The sequence below is a fragment of the Synchiropus splendidus genome, chromosome 16, assembly GCF_027744825.2.
Source record: "Synchiropus splendidus isolate RoL2022-P1 chromosome 16, RoL_Sspl_1.0, whole genome shotgun sequence".
Lineage (NCBI taxonomy): Eukaryota > Metazoa > Chordata > Actinopteri > Syngnathiformes > Callionymidae > Synchiropus > Synchiropus splendidus.
The window spans coordinates 11715389-11741681 of NC_071349.1; the positions used below are offsets into that span (position 1 = coordinate 11715389).

Consider the following 26293-nt stretch of genomic DNA (forward strand, 5'->3'; position numbering starts at 1 on the left):
TATGTGTGTGTGGGAGTGAGAGGAAGGCAGGAGGCTGGGTGGGGACGGAGGAAGGAGAAGACGCTTGGAGGCAAAACATGAAGGATGATCAAGAGATGTTCAGGTGGAGGAGGTTGACTCGCAGTGGCTGATGGGAAATGCCGTAGCAGAGACAGTGTTAATAAAAACAAACAACATACAAGCTGTTGAATATTTTCTTGTATCCATGAAATAAATACATGAATTCAGCTTAGAAAAATAACATTTTATTATATATATCTTCATGATCAACAATGTTAATATAAACTACTACCAGAATTATTCATAATTTAAATGTATGTCAAAGTATATTAATTGAATCTAATATTATTTATTTATTAATACATTATTATATTTCATGTATTATGATGGATCATAGTATTTGAAATTATTGTAGTTATTGTTGTGATTTTTTTTGGTTATAATTGTGTGTACAACATGGTGGTTTCAATGTACAAAAAAAAAAACAGGTTTAATTTCATTTTTTTTTTTTTTTTTTTGGCATTTCAATATCGGTGCGACTGAAGGTGACTTGCGAGGAAGTTGTGTGATTCCTTCTGGATAACACCATGAGAGGAGGACACGTTGCCGAGGAGGTTGGCTGCTGCCATGGCAACAGCGGGCTGTAATGGATTTGGACGACACCCTTTGGCTTGTAGGAGCCATTTGTGGACTTTAATTTTGTTTCTTCTCTGGGCCCACTTGTCTCCCTACACACACACACACACACACACACACCTCCGCTCCTGCTCATTATCTAGTGATGAGGAGCAGCCGCCGCCTCTGTGGTTAATCGGCACCATTTAACAAGGCGCCGAGCTCTGTAAGCAGAATTACCTGTGAGGCCCAGACCAGGCGCTGACAACAGACGCGGTGCAGCCAGGCCAGAGACAAGATCTACTCCAGAAACCCACCTTCCCTGTGGACGATTCAATTAGCTAATTTCCCTGCGAATCAGATCAATAACTGGAGGCTTCTGTAAATATGGATTAGTTGTTACTAGATAAGGAAACATGGCCGAGGCTCATGAATTACCTGCTCCTCCCCCTATGGTTGCCGAGTGTAACTGCGGCTTTGATCCGTAGAGACCGATGTTTGCAGCGCTTTTTTGCAGGTGTCAAAGTGTGTATTTTACATGGCAAAGGCGCATGGCCACAGGCTCATCTTAAGTCATCTCAGCAGCAACGTTCTTTATTACATTGGCTGTTTGTGTTTGGGGATTTCAGAATCTGTGGCTTGAGGGGTGAATGTGTTCCTCGCCAAGTCCCCAACTCCATTAGCAGCCTCGAAGTAGTTCCCGCCCTCGGCTTGCAAACGTTCATCCGCTGGAGTCAGCGTGTCACATTTGGCCTCCATTTTTATCCTTCTGCTGCTTTGAGTTAGAGATACAAGTGTCCCGGTGGTTTAGACCAAGGAATAGGTTCTGATTTCTGTGAACCTCAGCTGACCTCCAAGCTCTACTTTACTTTTCGCTGCGTTTATTTTAGTTTTTGTAACAGCGGCACGACAGAATAAAAAGAAACGACTGGTCCTCCCACCCGTTTTTTAAACACTAGCCAACTTTGCGAACATTTGAACGCGACATGCCGACAACAGTTTGATCGGCTCATGATGGTCATGTGATCACAAGGGACGCTGTAGTGACAGCAACCTTAGAGAGAGAAAAAAAAACAGCACTGTGACGAACATGGCGGGTCCACATGAAACCCAGTCCAGATCCAGACCAAGGTCCATCCAGACTTGCGTGGGACACCTTTACTGACAGTAGAGATTCCATCTTCACCGTTTGGGGGCCCTTCATGATCACATGACCATCCTACTTCTGACACCCACAGGTTTCTCAGTCCTCAAACTGGTTCCTCAGAGGTCCTGTTCCTTTGATGCAGTGTCAGTGTGGCATTATTTTCCAGTTCCAGGGTTAGAAACCTGATTCAACAAGATGGATGTCGACCCTCAGGCGATGCGCAGTGTTTCTCACCAGTTAATCATTGAGAAGATTCTCTGTTTGCATCGATGGAAGTCGGAGATTGTGGAAGGAATCAGGAGACAGAGCATAACTTTTAAAGCTTTTAAAGCGAGCTTTCAAATGCAGCATATCTTTCGGATCCCAAAATTGCTTCCGTGTCTCACAAATCAGAAGGAAAAAGTTGGGCTGGCAGTTTGACTTTGCTGCTGTTACTTTCAGGCGGTTGCAGAGGTGGGAAAGAGCCTTCGGACATGTTCTTCTCTGTCTGTCTCGCGATGTCTCTTCGGTCTCATGCAGACCAAGTTGTGAGGTGAAATCACGTCCGTCAAAGTTACCTGAGATGGATGAAGAAATCTCACCAAAAAAGATATGAGATATGAGCACTTATTGAGTCAATACATTTTTCATTTCGTATTTATGCCATGGAATCTGTTTAAGTGTCAACCTTAAACCTTAACTTTCTGATTGTTCTTTTTATTATTGTGAATTGTTATTTTAAATAATTTGTGAAAATATTCATAAAACAATCGTATTTCTCATAACTCAACTTTCAACATGTGATTTTCTTTGCTTTTGCTTCACTTCCTTTTAAGAAATAAAATAGTAGTACAGTTCTTTTTATTGTATCTGAGTAAGTTCTGCATCACATGGCCCTGTGAGCCACATAAATCCGGCGCGTGGAGATCAGCAGGTGGCGCTCTTTCTTCCAGTGTTTCAGTGGAACGTTCACAGCCAAGTATTAGAAAGCAAGTAGTGCCATCTAGTGGCGTCTGAAGATAAAACCTCGCGCGTGTCCTCAGGACATCACTATTTAAATATTATCTTTTGACATAACACATTGACTAACGTTACTGCAGTATCTCTGAACATTACAATTTAATATTTTTTATTTTATTCTTACTTTCATGAGATATTGTTGACTGATTTAGTGAGAGTGGATGACATCACCTCTTGTGTATCAAGGTGACAGACAAGGACAGCGAGGAGCTTCCACCGACTATGATGTTTGCTGATGATAAAGTGATCAGTAGCAAGAGTGAGGACGTGAGAAGTGATGATGAGGGAGGTATCAGTCATCAAGTCATGGACAGATGAAAGCAGGTGAAGAAGAGAGTGCAGACACGGTGGAACGTCACGTCCTGATCACTAAAGTAACAAGACATTTTTCAGCACTTCAGTTCCAGTTTGGAGTTTATTATTGCCATGTTAAACTGAAGTATGGAAAACTGCGAGAACAGGGAGCAGACATTCCACAAGGCCCTTCTGTTGGGACTGTCGCGCGCGGCGTCACAATGGCAGCAGCAGGAATGTGTTCTGTAGCTACATGTTTACTTCAGATACTAAAATAGTATGTAGAGTCTCTACACACGAACACCAGCCTAACTGCTCTGAACTGAGCGTGTGACCACTAACAGGTGAACTCAGGAATCAACACATTCTTTGAGAGAAGTGGGTCAGAATCAAGAAGAGAACATCCAAACATGAGGAGGTGATGAATCTCAAGAGGTAAAAGTCTGGAGTGAGGACAGAGAGGAGCGTCCTCGTGTCCCCCAGCCTCAGTCCACCTCCATCTCTTTGTTCTTGGACTGCTTGCCGTCTCCCTTCACGTCGGCTGCTTGCTTGGGGCCGTTGGGGGCTCCACTGTTCTGCTCGGTGGCCTCAGGAGCCTCCTCCACTACAGGCTTTGGTTTGCTGACGATGGGGTTGCACACTTCATGAAGTTCCTGGAACAACAACCCTTTTGACTCGAACGGCTTGAACACTGAGAGTCTTAGTGTACGCACCTGGATTTTGGCACAGATGTCTGCTACTCGGACCACGGGATCTTGAGTGACGGCCAGCTTGCACTGAGCGTTCATCACGCTGTTCATCCAGACCATCGCCTCGCTCACGCACTTCTCCACGACGTTGATCTCCTCCACGCTCAGGTGAAGCACGCGCTCATCCTGAGGGAGCGAAACAGTTGAATCCAAGCATCTATGTCTACGAGGAGATCAAGCGTACTTTCTGCTTGTAAGACTCGATGAACTTCATGAGGAACTGCAGCCTCTTGCCGAGCTCGTCCAGAGCTCTGGGTCGGTCCTCGTGCTCGCGGTGCCTGTCCTGCAGGGGTTGACCCAAACTCTGGAGACAAGAACGGACACCATGACGAAAAGCAGCTCAGAGTTGATCAGAATGTACCGCAGACCTTCAGAGCGTTGAGCTTCTCCTCATAGACGTGTTTGGGCTGGTCCTCTCCTTCTTCATACAGCCAGTTCTCTGTGTCCTCCAGAAGCCGTGTCAGACGGTTGCTGTCCTGTCAGGTGGAGGACCATGGTGATGAGACCTTCAGAGACCAGTCGTCACCAGCACCCACCTCCTCCGTGATGAACTTCTCGTAGATGCCGCAGAGTTTGTCCCGCAGGTCGTACACGTACTCCTCCACCGCGTTCTTGGCGTCGTTCAGCTCTTTCACCAGCTTGTCCTGCTGGATCATCTGACGCTGCGGGAGCAACTCAGACTCAACGCCTGCTGTTTACATGCCTCCCCCACCCAGCTCAGCAGGTCACCCACCTCGTACTCCACAAAGTTGTTGAGGACGTTGCTGTCCAACTGCCGGATGTTGCTGGCCGAGATGGGAAGTTCCACGCTCTTCACTTTGGCTTTCAGCTTGTTTCCCGCCGCTGCAGGGTCCTGCTTCTCCTCTGCTGCCCCCTCCTGGACATTCATACCAGACAAACGCAGATACATGTTGCATTTATCGTATTTTAAATGTAGAAGAGAATGCATCAACATATTATTATATAGATGCATCCACGCCAATGTGATACCCAAAAAAGTGTTGCTTAGTTTAGATGAAATGTTTCTAAAATTCATTTAAAAATTGATCTTTTTTTTCCTGGTATTTTTAAAACGCAATGTGATGCATTTTACATTTTTAAATTTGTTTTGATATTATTTACCATTCCAATTATTAATTTAATTTCTATCAATCTCTAATAATTAATTTAACAAAAAATATTTTAATTATTAAGAGGGTTTTTTTCTCCTCAACTAAATATTCTTTTACCTACTTATAGTTACAATTATTCTAAATATTTGGGGTTCTTTTTTTGTATGTCCTCTATTTCAAAATATTAGGTACATGTTGAGGGGGTATAATATTTTTACATATTTAATTGTGTCTGAACCTATTAATAATCTGCTCTCAGTGCTTCTACTGAAAGAATTTAGTTTGGATTTATCTTTTGGAGTGTGTGTGACTCCTCTCCAACCTTGCTGCCGGGGGTGTCTTCATCATTGTTGGGGTCTGCGTGACTCTGGCCCTCTTGCTCCATCTGCATTTTGGTCTGAGACACACAAAACTTCATCAGATATCGCCACTTATACACAGAGGTTTGCTCAGAGGCGCGTCTCAAGGGCAGGGTGCACGTCCCATTTGTGTGAGCAGAACAACTTCACTCTCAAAAACACTTCGTCCTCTGTCATCCTAAATGGACACTGCTGAGTCAGGCGCACTGGTTACCGTCGCCTCTGTCCGGGTGTCGTTCTGCACAGTGGGCTCTGCGTCCATCTGCATGTCTTCTCCCTCTCCTTTCTGCTTCTCGATCAATGAGGCGCCGGACACGCTGAAGATGCCGTGGACGTTGAAACGCACTTTGACCTTGACCTTGGAGCTGTCACCGTCTGGCTGGGGAACCACATTCTGTACAGTGAAGCAGCCTGGTGACAGAAGCAGTCAAGAGATTTAAAAAATGAGTCCTGAAATGTTGAATATTGAAATATCTTTTCTGTGTGGTTCAGTGGGACCTCACCTATCCTGTGGTCGGGGTACGGCAGCTCCTGAGGGCAGCTGTAGAAGGCCTCCAGATCAAAAGGCTCCCTCTTATGAAAGGTGATGATTTTGGAAAACGGCGCAGCGTGATTCTTGCTGAACACCTCGCACTCCCTGAGGGACAAAACAAAACGTTCAGCCTCCTAAAACTGCATAAGAGTGCAAGCCATCGCTCACCCAAGTCCATCTTCAGTCGGAGACTTCCAGCGCAGGGTGATGGGAAACGGAACCGCATCGGTGATGGAGAACTCTCGGACTTTGAATGCTGGAGACAAAATCGCACACTGGCACACAAAAACAAAGAGGCATTATTGACTGAATTCTAGAAAAAGTTGCATAGTTTTGTCATCTAACTATTTCTGTTTCATCTATATATCACTCAACGCAAGTCAATTTCTTGCATTCATGCCAGGAACTACCGTAAACTCTGGACTATAGAGCACAAGAGCTCCACTCTACGATGCTACAGTCATGCGTCCGGGGTGATCCTTTGTGAGCACACCTGTAGCGCGCAGCCTCTTGCTACAGCTTCGTCCGCATTGAGCGTGGTGCTCACGTCTTTGCCGAAGAACTTGCTGATTCTCTCCTTGATCGCCGGCATTCTGGTGGCTCCTCCCACCACCTCCACGGCGTAGACGTCGTCACGACTCAGCTCTACCACAAACAGAGGTGAGTGTCGTCACGCTCTCGACTACACTGGAACTTCTTCTATTCCTTTTGGGTTCTCCCTTCAGGGGTCGCCACAGTGGATCATCTTCCTCCATCTCACCCTGTCCTCTGCTTCCTCTTCTCTCAAACCTACAAACCTCATGTCCTCCTTCACCACCTCCATAAATCTCCTCTTTGGTCTTCCTCTCCACCTTCTGCCTGGCAGTTCCAACCTCAACATCTTCCTACCAATGTACTGGCTCTCTCTCCTCTGTACATGTCCAAACCATCTCCATCTAGCCTCTCTGACTTGGTCTCCTGAACACCTGACATGTGCTGTCCCTCTGATCTACTGCTTCCTGATCCTATCCATCCTGTTCACTCCCAGAGAGAAGCTCAGTATCTTCATCTCTGCTACCTCCAGCTCTGTCTCCTGTCTTTTCCTCACTGCCACTGTTTCCAAACCATACAACATTGCTGGCCTCACCACCCTTTTGTACACCTTCCCTTTCATCCTTGCCGACACCCTTTTGTCACACATCACACCTGACACTTTTCTCCAATGATTCCATCCTGCCGTCTTCACCTCTTTCTCACATTCTCCATTGCCCTGGACAGTTGAGCTTAAGTACTTAAAGTCCCCCACCTTCTTTATCTCTGCATCCTGTAACTTCACCTGTCCACTTGGGTCCCTCTCATTCACACACATGTATTCCGTCTTACCAAGGCTAACCTTCATTCCTCTCCTTTCTAAGGCAAAACTCCACCTCTCTAGCTTATCTTCCACTTGATCCCTGCTCTCACCACAGATCACAATGTCATCTGCAAACATCACCGTCCAAGGGGCTTCTTATCTAACCTCATCTGTCACTCGACTACACTGAAACATACTTGCGTTTTCCAGAGCGGACTTCAACGGCGTCTCCACCCGTGTCAGATACTGAGCGCACATTTCTTCAAAGTGACCTCTGCGTAGGCAAAACAAACATCAAGGATGCATTAGTGAGTCGGTGTGGAGGATGATGGGATCCAGGTGGCATCAGACACCCACCGGTTCATCCTGCTGGAGACGTCGATGTCGTTCATGAAGCACTCGATGTTAAGCGGAAGCTCCGAGGAGTTGGCGCTCATCAGCTTCTTCAGCTTCTCACACTCCTGGTGCAGCCGCAGCAGGGCTCGGGGGTTCTCCCGCACGTTCAGCTTGTACTTCCCCTTGAACTCATCGCAGAAGTGATTCACCAGTGCCTCATCGAAGTTCCGACCCCCCAGGTACGGATCGAACGCCGTGGACAGGACCTTCAGCTTGCCTTTGTTGAAGGACGCAATGGAGACCTGGTAGGACGAGTGTCCCATGTCCACAAAGACCACATTCCGAGGCTTCTCTTCTGGAGTGGGAAGATCCTGCTTGTAGATGCCGTACGCCAAAGCCACTGCAAGAAACAATTTCATTCAGTCAGCTCAGCTCTTTCCAGATCGATACATGACATCGATACATAATGACTGAACACACTCAGCTTATCTTGATGTAACACGACCCATTCATCCAGATTCCATCATGTTCCAATAAAAACGGCAGCAACCTCTTACCCCTGGTTGTAGACTTCATAAAACAGATCTTCCGTCACTGACCTGCCGTCGTGTCATTTATGAGGCGAAGGCAGTTCAGTCCCGCGATTTGAGTGGCGTCAAACACAGATCGCCGTTCAGCATCGGTGAAGAAACTCGGAACCTGTGGAGAAGTTCATGAACGTGACTGAAATATCGGTGCTGTTTTTAATTCCCAGGCCACTCACAGAGATGACACAGTCCACCACCGGCTTCTTCAGTGCTCCTTCTGACGTCTCCTTCAGTTTGGTGAGCAGCATCCCGGCGATCTGCTCGACCGTGAACACCTTGTCCTCATCCAGGTATCGCACCTGTGAACAGTGCGAGTTACGAAACAAAAGTGGAGGACTTGCACAGGAACCTTCTGGAAAGCTGCTTTTACCTTAACCCCTGTGTTCCCATTGGCCAGTTTGTGCAGGCTGTAAGGCAGTTTGGGTCTCTCTGCTTGGACCAAAGGATCATCAAACATTCTGCCGTGGAACTTTTTGAAGCTATGAACTGTGTTTTTGAAGTTGGTGATGATCTGGAACATGACATCTCTGTCAATATGCCAGATTCTCAAACAAGAAACAACTTTATTGAAGTCTTACTTGACTCTTGGCGGCATTTCCAATGATTCGGTTCTTGGAGGCCAAAGACACCACAGCTCTGAATGAGAGGAAAGAACTAGCTCAGAATATTTCTGATTAAAAATAGATGACTTGAGATGTAGAAATTGAGTGAATGGTGAAGCGAAAAAAGAATGTAGAAGCATAGTCTCACAATTCAAGGTCACACAGCAATGACTGGCCTAAATTCTAAACTCTAAATTATGACGTTTATGTCGCTATTATTCGACACTTGGTTTAAGCGCTCTCTAGATAAACTGATAAAATGAGTCTCACTTCCTCAGTCATGGGGTCGACTCTTATCTCTATACGCAAGTCCTTTTCATGCAGAGATGAAGGAGCTCGACTGAAGTCGGAGAAGCCCAAATAAATTAATAAATGAGCCACAGTTTGGAATGTAGATACACAGTCCAATAATACAGCGCATTTCTTCACCTTAAACGTCTCATTCAAACCAATTCAATGTTTGTTTACCACATAACGCAATAAATAAACGCCAATAGTTTTAGAAACACATAAAGAATGTTAACATAAACCAAACCAAAACTGTAGAACTGCATTGAATGGCCATGTCGTCACCAGCAGACGTCTGCGGTCCCAGGTGGCCGTATGACCTGCTAACCTTCTGAGTCAGTGAACGCATCACTGGCTCGGGCCTCACCGGGCTCCTCCGGGTCGCTGTCATTACGTAACACTTTCGAACGTCAGTAAATATTCATACTCACGGCGTGCATCTGTCACTGTACTCGTTGACGATAGTTTCGATGCCACCGCTCCTGGCAACAGCGATGTAACAGTTCTGAAATCCCACATCGATACCGACCACGGACATCCTGAGCGCAGGTGAACGGTACCGCTCCGGAAACTTATTCTCGACGACCGCACTTGTCACCTCTAGCGGAAATATGAAGTAAAAGCCCCGCAGTTTAACTATCTGGAGACTAGACCCGCTAGCTTCGGGTGCACCAGCTACTAGCGGTTATGTAAGCGGAGCTGTTTATAGCGAGCTCATCCAGAGTAATCCCCGGGAGCGGTGGTGTCCAGGCGGGTTCTCCCTCTCAGGCGTCCCGAGCATCACCCAGTGGACCAGAGCGAATGATGCTCCCAACGCCCGCCCCCCACGCTCTCTCATTGGCTGAGTCACAGTGTTTGCTGACACGACAGCTGCGCCAACCAATCAGCTGAGAGCAGAGTATAGAACCTACTGGAAACAGGAGCGCATCATACGTCACTGACGTGTTTCACCTTTCTCAACAACTATCCAGGTCCTGACTTGCGATATCATGACATTTTGTTAAAATAACATGCTGTATCGATGATTATTTAATTCTTTTTTTATTTGTAACAGATAATTTTTACGGGCATAAAAATTGTAGACGACATCACAATGCGAAAATAAGCGGAATAACTGAATAAAATGTTTACAAATGTATACATAAAATAACTTCCAAAGATTCCCAAGTTAAGCAACTTTGGGGTTTTTTTTTTTTATAAAAGCACTGAACCAGGAAGTGTTAACCAAACAAGCTGTCAACTGCTTTAATGTAAACAATGCCAGATGTTCCACTGAGCTTTAATGCAAGTTAAAGATTTATGCCAAACATCACATCTTTTATGTAAAGAATGGCTTTGTTTGTGGGCTTCATAGCTGTTTGAGTTCCGCACTATAATACATTATTGTGTTGTTGTTTTTTCATTACAGAAGGCAGGTGTATTTTGGATTCATTGGAATAAGGTCAACTATATAACTGATCTCAGATTGCTTCTGCAATAATGGCATTGAACGCTAAAGTTAGGGTCCTTTTTATGATGAAATTAATTCATAGGGGCATGGAGGATGAAGAGGAACTAGAGGAAGAAGCTAAGGTCCAGAAGATCCTCTTCATGATCACACCAGGTGAGCAAGACTTAGTCTATTGTTATCTCTCAGGTGTTCCTACTGGATACTTTTGAAACCTGACACCTTCTACCACACAAGGACCAGCTATCCGGTAACAGTGTCACTAGCTGCCAAACAGAACTGTGTCAATCTTCGTATTTAAGGAATAATTTTGTTTTCGTGTTTCGTGTTGAAAAAAAAAAACAATGAGAATGTTTATGTTGAGAATATCTTCTGTGAATTGTAAAATGTTAAAAGTTAGTAAGGGTTAGTGATAGGAGTTAATTCAGGAAATCATGTGAAAATATCTTCATGATAAAATAAAGTCCACAGCTTTCCTTTAATCAGGAAAATTAAATAAAGACATTCATATTCAGATAGGGCAAATTCAGTGTGGAAAACGTGACTTACAGTTTTTTCTCAGCAAAAAAAAAAAATTCACTGGGCGTGCATTCACACATACAGATTATTATTGATATATGTATATATTTTTTAGATTAACACTGAATATTGTAATAGAGAAATGTATTCAGTACATTTTGTGATGGGACAAAATAAGTTTGTAACATAAATATTAATTAAGAAAATAATATTAATGCGGCATCCATGAAATAAACGGAGGCAATACACATAAATACAAATCCCCCCAAAAAAATTTTGTTAAAAAAATCCCTTTTTCAGATAAATGCCGTTACAGTTGCAAAAAGATACATTTAATCATATGTCAAAATATAAACAAGAAATGAGTTGACGCGTCCCATTTCAACCATCCTTCATATTTATCGGCAAAAAACCAATGAACTCTGGAATTGTACGCAGCCTTTCCGACTGAACCAGGAAGTGTTACCCAAACAAACGACGTTAGCGTCTCCAGCTAGCTGCCGCATTTCCTCGTAATTTTAACAAATAACCACAATGGGACTGTTCGGAAAGTCATCAGATAGGCCACCGAAAGAACAGGCAAGTACCGACTGTGCCATTGTTGGAGTACGTTTCTATTTAGGGGACGTTTCTGTATACGTTAGCCGAGGCTGCTAACGCAAACTGCCCTTTAAAAACTCCAGCGAAGTCGTTATCAGTCGGAAACAATTGTCAGTCGTCGTTAACAGCAATTCATGGAAACACTTTTTCACTTATACATCGCGGAAGAGGTCAAACATATAGCGTGAATTTCTTTTGAATCGCTTTTATTGTGCGTGTTTTTAGCATGTAGGCTTAGCCTCTGTGCTCCGCGATGTAAACAGTCCCAGATGCTGAACTTTAATACAAGTCAAAGACTGACGTCAAACGTCACCGAATAATAGTCCATTTCGGCGACTTTGTTTGGGCTTCATAGTTCCCAGTAGGGATGCATTTCGCACTGTAATGTGTTATTCTTCTGTACAAGCACCGTTTGTTTTGGATTAATTGGAAACTGTAGAATAGATCAAATGGCAAACTCATTTAAAGCTAAAGTAAGGATCGTTTTGATGTTGTACACTTTATTCATGTTTCTATAGTCGTTCCTGAGGAAACGTGAATTGAATTTTGCTTTTTGAACCTCAATTTTATCTTTACAGGTCACAGAGTGGTCTCAAAAAATCAGAAAGGAAACAAGAGTGTTAGACAAACAAATAAGAGGTGAGGTGTCTGGCCTGTTTCACTTTGAGTTTTAGATGTATTTTGTTCGCTTTCAAAGGGTTATGGTGACACTGAAGGTGGTGTGATTGTTGTGAAACAGAAGATGGAATTTGCTTTACAAAACTGTAAAAGTAAATGTATATTGTACTTTTTATTTGAAGTGATATAAAAGCGGGACATGATGAAATGAAGGTATACAATGAAATATGTTGCAGATATCCAAAGAGAACAAGAAAAAGTCAAGCGGTCGATCAAAGAATCAGCCAAAAAAGGCAACAAGGATGTTTGTGTCATTCTGGCTAAAGAGTTGGTCCAGTCCAGACGAGCAGTGACGAAGCTCTACTCCTCCAAAGCTCACATGAACTCTGTTCAGCTCAGCATGAAGAACCAGCTCGGTGAGCCAACGAATGTTGCACACACGTACGAATCGATCACAGGAGATCAAGTCTGTGTTGTCCAAACAGGTCTGCTGCGTGTGGCTGGGGCGCTGCAGAAGAGCACAGAGGTCATGAAGGCCATGCAGAAGCTGGTTAAAGTTCCGGAGATCCAGGCCACAATGAGGGATCTCTCCAAAGAGATGATGAAGGTCAGGCCCCCCATAAATACATCCTTTTGAAAGTGAGTCCTTTAAACACAATTTGGTTCACAGGCTGGCATCATCGAGGAAATGCTTGAAGACACGTTTGAGGGCATGGAGGACGAAGAGGAGCTGGAGGAAGAGGCAGAGGAGGAGATTGACAACATCCTCTTCGAGATCACAGCAGGTGAGCAAGCAAGTTTTTTCTTCATTGAAATTGAGATTGAAAAACAAACGCTTCCCTCGGAGCTGAAGTAGGCTGTGGCACTCCGCGGGGAAAAAACCTGGCAACCCACTCGGCTCAGAGGCGCTGCACTGTGACTTCAGCAGTGACGGCACCGTCTCGTGACCAAGTAGGAGCGGGTCAACAACAGTTTTAAGATTAGCGTTTTTGCTCATTACTTGATGGCTTCCTTCGCTGTCCGTGATGTTGAGTCTCAAGTGATGTCATCAGCGCAGCTGCCTACGTCGTCGTGGTGACCGCTCGGCGTAAAGCGTGATCCAAAGTCGGCGTTATACAGTGTTGAATTTTGAATGTTCACCAGATCCACTTTGAGTTCTGTCAACTGACTCCCCTGGCCAACAGTGAAGACATGTTGTTGGTTACATTACATTTTAGACCAATTTATTCTTTGTGTTTAGAGAATAATGTAGAAAACCTTGTCGTTCTGCCCGTTTTTGTTCCTACTTTTGAAAGTAAACAGCTAAATTCTTCCACATAATGACAAGCTATCAGGTAGCTGTATCACTAGTTGTTGAACAGAGCTGAGTCAGTCTTCAGTTTTCAAGCATGAGCCACTGGTGCAGATCCTGTTTTTGTGTTCACAAGTAAATGAGTGCACACACACATGCAGTTCCCAAAGAGCCTGACTGCATTTATTAATCTCATGAGATTCGAACCCCGTGATTCAAGACACCAACTTTAACCAGCTCAGGCTTTTCTATCCAAGTTCTACAGCATCAGGGCTTCAGGGACTAAAAATGTCACCGGGATTCATTAAATTTTTCCTTGAATACACCACAGAAATATGTTATTTGTTGTCGTATGTACACTGCAAACAGTAGACTATTAACTGCCACACAATATTTAGATTAGTTTTTATTCTATTAGATTCGAAGGCCTTTATTAGTCCACACACAAATTCAAACCATTGGTTCAGTCCTCACACCACCAGAAGCTTCTCCCTCCTCCACGCATATTGTTTCACTGTTTTGATGCCATATCAGTTTCAGTTTAAAGACTTTGGTGTCTCCCAGTCAGAAGCTAAGATTTAGCTTTAAATCATTTTCTAAAACCTGCTTGAGTTGAAGCTTTAACTGCATCCATTGGACGGTAGTGTCATCTAGTGTTTAAAATGTATGCTGCACTACAAACAGAAGTGCAGCGTTATATTCGTGTGGTCGTCGTTGGTGACAGAGCTGACTTCTATATACTGAAGTCCGATCAGTGCCTCTGGGCATCGACCACCAGGGGTCGCCACAGCAAGTCCTGGGGGTTTGTCACATCACTAGAAAATGTGGGGCATTTATTTCTTATTATTGCTATCGTTTCACAAACAAGGACTATTTAGGGGCAAATACTACAATTGAAAACACAATAATGATTTAGAAAATTCTCTGTATGAGTACATGTCTGTCAGTATAAAAGGTTGAGTGTGTGGCAAAGCAAGTATGAACCAAAAGACAAATCTGAAATTGAGTAAATGTGTTTCCAACTTGAGCATAAATGGGAAGAGCTACATGATAAAAGGTCCATTAAGTATGAAGTTCCACTTGTGTGTGGCCCCGCAGGAGCCATCGGCAAGGCGCCCAGCAAAGTCACGGACCCTCTCCCGGAGATGCCCGGAGGAGCGACCGCTGCGTCCGACGAGGAGTCCGAGGAAGACATCGAGGAGATGCAGTCCAGGTTGGCAGCCCTGAGGAGCTAAAGGTGACCCGACTGACCGGTCCACATGGGGTCACTCGCTCCTCCGAAGAGACTTTAGTGGTGCAGTTTTACCGAGCGTCTGTCTGCGCATGGATCGCGTCTCATGTTATCGGTTCTGGGCTTTTGCTTTATTTTATATCGACTTAGTGTGGGGAGGCGTGTTCTGCCCTCACCTGAGGAAGTCTGTTTTACTGCTCGCGGCTTTCCTGGGATTATCGTGACGGAGATCGAGTCAGAGCTGGCTCACTTCAGAGTCATGGCACTCATGGAAGTTCAGATTCATTCATTCAAACCAAATTGATTTTGACGTTAAAAGGTATTTCAGATTATTGTTATTCAGAATCACAAATATTTACACAGAAAAACATCAGTGAATCATTTTTGAGTGGTGTTTTTGAAAATCTGAGGAATCACCGGGTTGCTTTGGAATGTTGCCTTTTTTTTTACTAGTGTTTTTGACTGAATTTCAAAAGAAGCATTTTCTTATCAACTATGAAACCAAAACAAAGAGTTAATTCAGAAAAACATGGTGAGAAGCTAAGCCTTTTTTTATGACCATGTTTAAAAAAATTTTTTTCTTCTTTATTTTTTCTTTCAAAAATACTGAAAGAATGTTCTTTTCAGTAAATTTTGTGAGTCTTAATTGGAAAATATATTAAAGCGACATCCAACAAAGGAATCGGAGACATTACACATCAATATTTCTTATTAATGGCCGCTAGTAAGAAAGTAATATTCCTTCAGTCAGATCATATTTGTTTTGTGAAAATCTGTGTCGCGCTTCTGAATAAATAATTTAAAACGCTACTTAAAAACACGTCTTCCTCCGGTGATGGCGCTTTGCTTCAGTTGCCTGGAGATTCTTTATTTGAGACTCGCCAACAGTCTGAGATCCAAAGTAAAGGTTGGAGTGTAAATAATATGCAGGAGAGCCTGTGGTGCCTCATCACAACCCCTCGCTGTGTAGTTTGTCACAACTGCATTCACACAGTCACGGCGATGCTGTTGGAGTTAAAGCATCTGCCTCTGTTCAGCCACGACTCACGTGTCGTCCCTCGTCCACCTGCACGCCACCTGTAACCGTCTGCTTGTTCTTCATGTCATGTTTCGTTCTTGAGCAGTGGATGTCGGGGTGAAGGGAACGGCGGGGAGCACTGGAGCGTTGTCATCTGTGTCATGTGTATTTTTCTATGTAAATTGAGGAGTCGGGAAATAAACTTTTAAGAAGAAATGTGCAGTTTTTATTTATTTTATCATGTAACCGATGGGAAAACATTTTGGAAATAGAAAAAAAACTGTAGCAAGCATATGTAAAAATACTAAGTACAATTTTAACCGTAAATGTAACCGAAAAATATGTACTCAAATAAATAAATGAGTAAATGTGTTATATGAAATAAAATTATAAATAGAAGAAATAAGTTGTGAATAAAATAAAAATACATAAAATACATCGGGCTTTAATGGAAATTAATCCTGCCGAGATATTACAAAATCTACAGAAAGGTGTGAATAGCATAGATAAAATTAGAATTGATTTGCGTTTTTAATTTGCCTTTCTGATTTATTAAATAGATTTCATATTTATAAAATGTAATATTCAGTAAGTACACTGAATTGAATAGATAGACAAAATAAAAATATCTTCCTAAAAGATGTTTTTTAAATGAAAGGCCCTCAAGGATCTTATTTTCAGATTTATTTTCCATGTAAAATAATCATGAAGACATGAAGAATGGAACTTGAGGGTGTTCTCGCAGTTGTGTTTTGTGTCTCTGTCCCCTCGGACTTAAGCACACAAAAGAGTGTCATTCGTACCTGTGGGACCTTTTGTTGTGTGTTACTCTGCAAGTAGGACACAGACAGCACAAAGGTTCGCTGCTCTCATGGAAACGCTGCTACTGTTGCTTTCAGGGTTAAAGGTCAGAATATACGACTCCCTGTTGTGTCACTGCTTCCCTGAATATGGAACTTGTGCCCTTTGAACAAACTGTGTGACTTGAGTAACAACATAAGTGAGAGAGCTGTACTACCTGTACAGAAGCTGGCACAGCAGTGAGGCTTATCTGTGTCCTGCTTTTCATGTGACCTACATGAAAACACTTCCTTTCTTTGGCAACAAATATCACCAACATTCTAGCAGTTGATTTCATTTAGATTGTCAACCCCCCCAGAGTATGGCTTTTTCACTGTAAATTGTGATTTGAATATGTAATGTCTTCACAAGAAGAAGTAAATAAATTATTCTCATAGCAGTTTTAAAATTAAAACTATATATATATATATATATATAGAGAGAGAGAGGCCATGTTAATCTCATGTTATTGTTTTATGTTCATGCTTTAATTCTAAAACTGCTATGAGAATATATATATATATATATATATATATATATATATATATATATATATATATATATATATATATATATATATGGTTTCATATTTGTTGACTTTGAAAGGTAGAAAAATATGGCCACTCTATGAATCTTTTCACCTTTATATTGACAACATTTTCATTCAACTGTGATGCTTTTTTTACAGCATTGATCGGTGCCTCCTTTGTTTGTCAGTAAAGAACTCCACCTAAACTACATTATTTAATCTTCAATCTCGCTTTCTTCATATGTGATTAATGGAACTACAGCACAGTTATTTACTTAAACTTTTATCAATTTGGGCTCTAGACTTTTGAAAAGTAGGTGGAGGCATTATGCTAATCTGACCGTAACGCTAGCAATTTAGCATCTGTTTTGCTGTGCATTTTGAGGATATGTCTTTAGTGATTTGATTTTTTTTTTTAACAATATGTAAATCCACATTTCCATACTTGTATCTCCGGATATCAGGCTCATCTTAAATGTTGTATTTTTAGCCTCCCACAAAGCCGCGCCGCTCTTCCCAGCTCAACAGCGCCACCTCTCGGCGGCAGCGGGACCCGTCAGTGTGTTTACCCCGCATCATGTTGGTGTGACTCCTGGAGGAAACTCCTCCCCGCAGACAGCGCGTCCTGTCTGGCCGTCCAGCGCAATGGTCTCCTGGATCATCTCAAGACTTGTGGTGTAAGTCCATTTTACATTTCATCCCTTCACGCTTTGTGACATTAGAACCGAACGGCGGTGCGTTCACGGATCTCCGGGTAGCAACGTCGCTGGTGCGTCCAAAAATAAAGCGCCTTTAATATGTCACGTTTAAGATCCACCGAGCTCTGAATGGAGGCGTCTTGGGGTGAATCTGACTGGTAGGTGGCGGCCCGCCGCCGAAGCGGATCCGGGCCTGCGTTTTTCAAACAGCCTCAGTCTTTGTGTGCATTTCTTTAAATATCATTACACACCCCAGGTGACGTCACCTTGTAACTGCGGGGATTACTGTAATAATTCAGATTAGCGGTCGCTTTCTTCTCACCTCGGTGTGTCAAAGTCAAATTCACCCGGAGGATCGTGTGTCAAAAACAATGGGAAGGGTCACCAGTCTCAGGTTACACGTTCCTGCACATCAACAGTAAACAGTCTTTGTTGGTTCACTCTGCGATATTTAGTTTAGGCAGCAGGAGTAGACAGAGGGAGAGGAGCCTATGAAATATACATCAGCTTGTCTCGCTGGGATCTGTGAGGTTGACCAGAAAGTGTCCCCCCCACTGGGCGAGTGTCCCTTCTAAAGTCAGGCTGCAACATGATGTGGGACAGCAACATGATCGGGTGGCCCTGGCAGCTGCCGCCCGGCTGCAAGTGTTCACACAGGTGGCCCCGGCACACAAATAGAAGCGACAAGAAAACCTGGAGCTTCATTTGATCTGGTCCCAGTCTTGTCACCTGCCGATTCTGTCCAGTCATCATTCTGAAATCAGCTGTCCTGGTCTGTATTTGCTTCGTTTGAATAAAGCCAGTTGGGTTCAGATATACAGAGAGTTTGTTGAGTACTGAGGTCACAAAGTTGATGTCACACCTCTATTCATACGTAATGCAAGGTCAATATTTAAGCCAAGTCTGTTCATGTGGAAAAGAAAGTAAATATTTACTATTACTGCAGGAAAGCAAAGACAAAATCCACTCAGTGTCGTCCCTGTGGTGTTCACCAAAGATCCAGTTTGGTTCCTATTGTACTTGTCTGACACATAGAACTGTGCTGTTTATGTTTTTCCTGATTTACTTTTGTTTGTTTTTTTATAAGAACCAAAATCAAATTCTTTGTCATAGATGTAACTGAAGTCAAGTCTGTTTTCAAACCAGCGCATTTTTGGGTTTCATTTTATGCTCAGTGCGGTGAGACAAACCTAAATATTTCCAGGTAGTTATTTACAGCTTATAAATTATCTGTATATATAATTTACAGCTATCTAAAGTTCAGGGCAATTACCAGTAAGTCAAGTTATCTGGAAAGATTGCAATGTAAAGGTGTCACTCTAGGTTTCATGTTGGGTCCCATTCTTTTTTTTATAAAATATTATTTTTCACCTTTCATTAATGTGTGATTTAAAAAATAAAAAATGTTTTTTACAGCCCCAATATTAACATCGAAAGTGAAATTTTAAAAAATAATAATAAAACACTGTCAGTGCTTTTATTTTGAAGGCTACAGTCGGGTCATCACCTCTAAAGGTTATTGACACGCCTCTGCTGACAGTCAAACAAGACTCATATAACACTGTGTTTGTTTGCAGAGGAGCCGAACTGAACGTGTTGTTGTCGTTTCCACGCGTCACCAGAAACATTTAAGGGGTTGGCCGTCAAAAGTGAAATCTTTCAAACTTAACAATGACTCGTGGTTCATCCGCAGCCAAGCCCAGAAGTCCAACCCTGATATTGAAAACATTGGAATGAGTCTTTTCTGGCTTCAATCGGATGCTTCTGCTGGTGTGGCTCATCAGAATGCTCCGCTTGTTTCATCAGCTCTCAGCCTGTATTGATCCAGAGTGAATGCTGCTTCAGATAGCAGTGATCTTGTCGTCTTAAATCTTGATGTTTGTGCTTAAAAGCTTTAATAAATATGGAATTATTCAAATGAGTAGCTCAGAGCAGAATCAGCCTTCCTTCCTCCACATGTTACATAACTTTGTTTCGTGTTTTGTTTGTTTCTTTTTTTGAATGTGTATTTTCTTTTAAAAATATATTTAATATAACAGTAACAGTATTTAAAAGCACTGTGTTTTGCTTTCAAATTTTGCATTTGGTCAAGCTTCATAAGAAAGAATGTTAAAACAGTATTTTGAGTTGATTTTGTGTGTTTCTTATAGTATTATTTTCGTATTTTGAGTTGATTTTGTGTGTTTCTTTTAGTATTATTTTCGTGAATTTTTGTACTTTTTTTATGAATTCAACCCCTGCGCTCTCTTGCAGACTGGTGTTCGGTACTCTCTATCCTGCTTACTCATCGTATAAAGCTGTGAAGTCGAAAGACGTGCGAGAATACGTGAGTCGCCTGTCGTCATAGCGACGCTCAGCCTGGTTCACCTCTAAACTCCTGCTGTGGTGCCTCTGTCTTGCAGGTGAAATGGATGATGTACTGGATCATATTCGCTTTATTCACAACGGTGGAAGTGTTTACGGACATGTTTCTGTGTTGGTGAGTCGCTACTGCACAAACAGAAAACACAAACTTCCTCTGCAAAGAGCCGGAGGCCCCTGTTTAATATTTAATGTCTATTTGAGCTGCCTGGTCTGTGGTAGCGGGACAGGACAGTGGGAGAATAACAATGTTGGGTCAAACAAAAAGTGGAATAAGCTTTATGCTAACATCAGTTCTGCAATATAGTCTTCTGTTCTGAGGAGATGAAGGACTTGTGGTGGCCCCTGTTGGGAAATGAAACAAAATATGTCGGGTTGAAGACAAGAAGCAAAGTGATTTTGAGCCGTAATTTTGCCCTCCATTTTTAAGAATAATTTCACTCATACATAAGACGTCTTCTCTGAATTCACCTTCTGTTTAAGTGTGTTGACCTGGCAGAAGTCCATCCCAAGTTTCAACTTTGTCTCCCGCCAGGATTCCGTTCTACTACGAGCTGAAAATCGCTTTCGTGGTGTGGCTGCTGTCGCCGTACACGAAAGGCTCCAGTGTTCTCTACAGGAAGTTTGTCCACCCCACACTGTCCTCTAAAGAGAAGGTGAGAGCCCTTCCTTCCTTGTGGTCCTTCCTCACCAGTCTCTCCTTCGCTGTTGTTGGAGTGAAAATATTTTCTGTTTAAGCTCATTACTCAGCTCTTTTTAGATGTTAATGAAGTTACTCAGCAGTTTCCAGAACAAGAGTGGTTTTGTGTCGAGTCTAATTGACTCCTCCACGAATAGCTTGTGTTCTTGGTGAGAAGAACAAAATAGATGTGACTGATGATGACACTCAAACACTCTTCGGGATGTTTTTTATTTGATTTTCCACTTACAGATTGATTTTTTTTCTGTCTAAAAAAGGACATTTTCCACAGAATTTGACATGTTTTTCCATGTTTCATTCCAGTTTTCACCACAAAATAAGATAATGAAGTTCCGATTCAAAGGTCCAAATACTTTGGTGTCATGAGACTAAAGTGTGTGTGTCTGCAGGACATCGACGACTACATTCTGCAGGCCAAAGACAAGAGCTACGACACTCTGGTGCACTACGGCAGGAAAGGTCTGAACGTGGCTGCCACCGCTGCAGTGATGGCAGCAACAAAGGTAGTGCCCACTCATGACTTTCACTTTTGTTCTGACCCGCCAGAGCGGAGCGTTATATCCTCCTGATGATGTCATGAGTTCCAGTTCCCGATAGTATCATTTTGGCTTGTATTTCTTCTCTTTATAGTTTCATTTTAACTGTAAACCTCTTTCCTATTTCTTCATGAATTACATGGGTCACTGTGAAATATCATTTTCAAAGCTTTGCACTTTTTGTATTTTTATTTTTTCATGTATTCAGAGACCTAATGTTGATGACACTGACGGTTCTTTTTTCCAGTCACGTATTCCTTGTGTTGATGAATTCAGGGTTCTTTCCCATTACTCAGCGTAGTAGCATAAGGGGCTGCTATGCTAATGCTAACATTTTGATCTCCTATGCTAAGTTTGTTTGGATGGTTTTCTGTTATTTTGTTGTCAACTTCAGGTCAAGTTTGAGTGCGTAACCTCGTCGTTGGTCCTCCTGACATTCGGTTAGCGATGCTAATGTAGCGTGACGCGCTTTGCTCATCTGCTCTGGCGGGAACTATCTTTTTCTTTTGTGTTTTTTTGTTTCGTAGATTTTTAAACTCTGCATACCAGTTACCTCAGAAGTGGAATGTCAGGAATGTCATTGCTGGGAATGACGTCACAGCCGAATTAGCATGTTCCAGTTATGAAGTCGGAAAACAAGATAGTAAAGTCTTATTCTCTCTCATGGCTTGTCCACACGTAGACAACTTCTTTATAAATATGAGTTAGCTACCAGAAAACCCGCTGGATGTTGGTTTCTTTCAGCGTAGATCAATGATTCAAAATTTTACTTCCAGTTTACATTCGGGGAAGCCATATTGGTTCTTGTACTTGGTGTGGTGAAACATTTTCAACTTGAAAATTCTACATCTGGCGACATGATCGGGAATTGAGTTCCGAACTCATCATGAATACAAAACTAAATAACATATAAGTTCATGTGCGATGCGCGTTTCATCACATTATTTCTGAGCTGAGTTCCTCTCCCACCTGATGCTTCAGGGTCAGGGGGTTCTGTCGGACCGGCTCAGGAGCTTCAGCATGCAGGATCTCTCCTCGTACCAGGACCCGGCCGACGCTGAGCCCAAGCAGGCGACACCCGGGCAGCACCGGAGCAGACCCATGACCCGCAGCAAGTCAGAGGGTGAGTTATTGAGCGGCAGAATCTCAACCCAAACCACCATGTCTCCGCTCTTCCTGCCCACCTAATCCCTCCGATATTGTTCCGTGCCCCTGACTTCCTGATCGGGGGGCCACTGCAGGGTGGAGCGTCCCGTGATGCAGCTCACATGGGCCCACGGGTTTTTTTGTTTGGCTCATGTGAGCTCACATATGTGAGGATTTATTTTTGCTCGCTCATTAGCTCCATGATGGAGTTGATGCTTCGAATGACTCATGAGTTATTGACAGCAGTCACATGTTTTTAAAACCTAGTCTGGTTAGGCAAGTCAGTTGCTAGTCTTTAGGTGTGGAGTGCTGGAGCGTGGGAAGGAAACGTGACCCCTCTCCTACATGCGTCTAATTGCCGTGGTCTTGAGTTGACGGTGCGATTCCCCCGCGGAGATCAGGCAGCTGCTGCTGCTGCGTAGCCACACGAGCGCTGACAGTTTCTCCCTGTGCAGGATACGACTGCGACATGACTGAGTATGAGATGTTGGCTTTGGACCACAGGGACTCCCGAGAGTCCCTGTCAATGAAAGCCCCTCCCTACGAGGACGCGCCCCCCTCCCCCGAACCCTCAGATGACCCGGAGGAGGACGAGGAGCGGAGGGGGGTGCAGGTGGCGTCCAGCTCGCCGCAGCTCCGGCTGATGAAGAGAAAAGCTCCGGAGGTAACGGACCGAGCCGGTCCAGCTGCTGCCGAGAGTTCTGGCCTCTGATTGGCTGATTGTGGCTGCTGTGAGGTGGAAGGCATCATCGCGGCCCAGCAGAGACGATTTCTGCTCGGCTGAAGCTCACGTTTGCTGTCCTGCGTGGAAATGTGGCATGAAACTACTCGCAGACTCACGTGTTCACAGTCAGAGTTTGGACTTGAAGTGGTCACCGGTCGAAATATTAGACGTTCAACTTGTTCCAGTCGAATCATTCAATATTTTATTATTATGAAAAGAAGACACAAAAGACTTTTTTTTAACCAAATGTTCTACTACTGTATATACATATATACACAACTATAAAATCAAATTAAATGACATTTAAACTCAAAACTAAAAATGCTGAGGAGAAAATAAGGAGCTTGAACTTCATTCATATAAACTGTAACGTTGAAGTCTTCATGGTGTTCAGTAGTTGGGGAGGCGAACGCAGACCCTCTGGTTCAGTGTCGTGACCATCAGTGTGAGATTGTTTCAGGACCCTGACTCGCTGCTACAGAGACTCTTTGTTGTGGGAAACTTTATTATCAGTCAATCGTGCGCCGTTGCCCCAAGAGACGCGCTGAACTCCGGAGTCTTGTCGCTTTTATTTTTAGTGGTATCAAACCTCCCACAGCTGTTAGTCCCTCCTGGACCAGAGTCGTGATCCAAGCAGAAATAGTGCTGAACTTGAGACAAGGAAGTTTATGCAAGTGAGGTATGTCTCAACAACAATGAACAATATTCCATTTATGTTTGATCTTCATATTTGACTTGACAAGGAATCTAATCTAAATAAATACACTGTTATATAAGATTAAATTTGTCCTTAAAATATGGATGTTAATTTGAAAGCACAAAATTGTGACCATAAAAAAGTTAATAAAAAGTGTTGAGCCTTAACTGAAAAAGTATAGAAATAAAGTGCTAAAATATTATTATTATTTAATTACACTTAAATTACTATGCAATATTTAAAAAAATTGTCGTTAAAAATGTGTTATTATAATAAAAAACTATTTTTATCGGATATTTGGACATGAAAAAACATGAAAATACAAAAAGAAACTGGTGCATATATTATAATAGTGAAATAACAAGATGAATGTCTCACCTTGCTTGATCTGCTAATCCTTTTGTTTCCAATCGTTTCAAAAATCCACATGCTAACAAGGTGAATTTAATCTGACCGCATGTGTCATCTTAATCTGAAGGTCTGTGAGCTCCCGAATTGACCCGCGTCTTGCTCTCCCCGCAGCCTCCTAACCGATTCCTGAGACCCCTCACCAGATCCAGGAGCGCCCTTTCCTCCAACAGTGAAGCCATGTGACGCTGTTTACGACGCCCGCTGCCTCTGCTGCGAGATGTTAGCGAAAAAACACTGGATGGCCGAAGAACGCTACGAGGCCGCAGCAGCTTTGGGACGATACCAAAGTGACCTACAGTAACCCCTCCCCCTCCTGCGTCTCGATGACCTCCACCTCATTCGCGCGCTCGGTGGCGAGCTAGCATCTCATTCTTGTCGGCATTGCGTCGATGTACAGTGTTTGTTTCCGCACCAGTCTTCCTGAAGGACTCGCACATTTCAGTTTGTCATCTCGCAGACCTCCTGATGACGCCTTAACACTCACGTCTGTCTTCTTGCACTAAACTGTAAATACGCTAACGGCGACTGCCCTTCTCATGATGACTCGCATAATAACTGTTGTTTATTTATTTATGTTCCGTCGCTGTCATCTTCAGCATGTACAGTCTGGTGCTGCGCCATCTACAGGTCTAGAAAGACACAGAATTCAAAACAATAAGCCGCAGAATTTATTTGAGCTGAGCCAGGAGGCAGAGACCAAATTTTCAATTTAGTCATGTACCGAAAGGAACTAACAAGTGAGGGGACCATTTCAGACCAGTGGGGAGTTCAGGTACTGCACTAAAAATGAGCCGGACAAGGACTGGAAGTTAGCATCCAAGGTAGTTAGCAGCAAACTTGTAACTTTGTAACACAAAGATAACTCACTTAACACAGTAGCGAAAGATCACTGACTAGAAAAGCACTCTGAGAGTGCAAACCTCCGCCAAACAGCTTCAGTCCACCTCCAACACAATCTCAATGTTGAAGAATCCGACAGTGATCCAGATGACTCCCAAAATCGACTCATTTGTTCCTTGTCCCATCACATACACTTCCTCAAAATTATATCCAAATCGGTCCATAACTTTTCAAGTTACTTTGCAAACCAACACAGTTGAAACCAGATAAAAACATTTAGCTAGCTGAACATGAAAGCTAACAACAACCCATCTATTGTGCTGGTCTGTGATGAATCATTGCCAACTTTTTGATGTTGCTTTTTACATCAGATTTTTACTTGTGTATTAGTACTCTTGTGCTACAAGTATGTGGCACCTCTTGAGCTTGGTATTGCCTTCAAAACTGTGGACAAAGAAGTAAAAATAGTAGAAGGAGCTCTGTCATCCATCACACACTCTCTTATCCCCTTGAGTCATTTGCACGGTGACAACTTTATTCGGGTTAGAAGAGACAAACGCTGAGGAGCGACCGTCACTTAATCCTGTGGTGTGTGGATGTAAATTTGTGCAGAAATTTGTGGAGGATAAAATATATTGTGGCTCGTTCCAAACCAACTGTCCTGTCATCAGCACCTTCACCTGTGTCTTTGATTGTGGCGCAAAAATAAAATGTTTATTTAAATGAGGTGTCACTTAGAAACCACACAGTCTCACGTGTCTGGAGTTCTCAGGTACAGCCGTCGTGTTTACACTCTGGTGTCGGTCATACACTCGTGTGTGTGTGTCTGTGTGTGTGTGCGTGTGTCAGCAGTGCTCGTACAAGTGTTGGTGTCAGTGTTCATCCACCAATTTTCAAAAAAGTGCTCATCGTTGCATGACGTCTGTTATAGATTTGTATGAAAGATGATTTCTCTCCACACACACATACACACACACACACTTTGTACGAGCCTCTGTAGTTCTGGCGGGCCAGAGCGCCAAATCACTTAAACGTTTCCTTTTAGTGGGAGAAAATTCACTTTGGTCAGCTTTTTATCGTGCGCTTGAATATTCTTGTCATCGTCAATAAAGGACTTGAACTCTGAACTCTTGT

At 43.1% G+C, this 26293-nt stretch overlaps 3 protein-coding genes across 4 annotated transcripts; 2 read left to right on the plus strand and 1 right to left on the minus strand.

Moving 5' to 3' along the window:
• Positions 1 to 3156: 3156 nt before the first annotated feature.
• hspa4l (heat shock protein 4 like) lies at positions 3157 to 9750 on the minus strand. The gene is made up of 18 exons (XM_053844822.1): positions 9385 to 9750; positions 8642 to 8699; positions 8434 to 8574; positions 8240 to 8362; positions 8076 to 8175; positions 7498 to 7876; positions 7338 to 7414; positions 6301 to 6452; positions 5976 to 6082; positions 5779 to 5912; positions 5490 to 5686; positions 5239 to 5313; positions 4538 to 4681; positions 4341 to 4466; positions 4173 to 4280; positions 3989 to 4108; positions 3769 to 3930; positions 3157 to 3708 (listed from the first exon to the last, which is right to left on the minus strand). The coding sequence occupies exons 1-18, from the start codon at positions 9489 to 9491 to the stop codon at positions 3541 to 3543; spliced, it is 2478 nt and encodes an 825-aa protein (XP_053700797.1). The 5' UTR covers positions 9492 to 9750; the 3' UTR covers positions 3157 to 3540.
• A 1589-nt stretch (positions 9751 to 11339) lies between these two features.
• chmp3 (charged multivesicular body protein 3) lies at positions 11340 to 15234 on the plus strand. 2 transcript variants are annotated; one of them, XM_053845139.1, is made up of 6 exons: positions 11340 to 11498; positions 12098 to 12158; positions 12374 to 12553; positions 12623 to 12744; positions 12808 to 12922; positions 14527 to 15234. In XM_053845139.1, the coding sequence occupies exons 1-6, from the start codon at positions 11454 to 11456 to the stop codon at positions 14661 to 14663; spliced, it is 660 nt and encodes a 219-aa protein (XP_053701114.1). In that variant the 5' UTR covers positions 11340 to 11453; the 3' UTR covers positions 14664 to 15234. The 2 variants fall into 2 exon arrangements, with proteins under 2 accessions (XP_053701114.1, XP_053701115.1); XM_053845140.1 differs by lacking the exon at positions 11340 to 11498 and adding an exon at positions 11798 to 11992.
• Positions 15235 to 17302: 2068 nt separating this feature from the next.
• Positions 17303 to 26278, plus strand: reep1 (receptor accessory protein 1). The gene is made up of 7 exons (XM_053845777.1): positions 17303 to 17723; positions 19998 to 20070; positions 20147 to 20223; positions 20641 to 20761; positions 21195 to 21308; positions 22323 to 22464; positions 24431 to 26278. The coding sequence occupies exons 1-7, from the start codon at positions 17692 to 17694 to the stop codon at positions 24436 to 24438; spliced, it is 567 nt and encodes a 188-aa protein (XP_053701752.1). The 5' UTR covers positions 17303 to 17691; the 3' UTR covers positions 24439 to 26278.
• Positions 26279 to 26293: the final 15 nt, after the last annotated feature.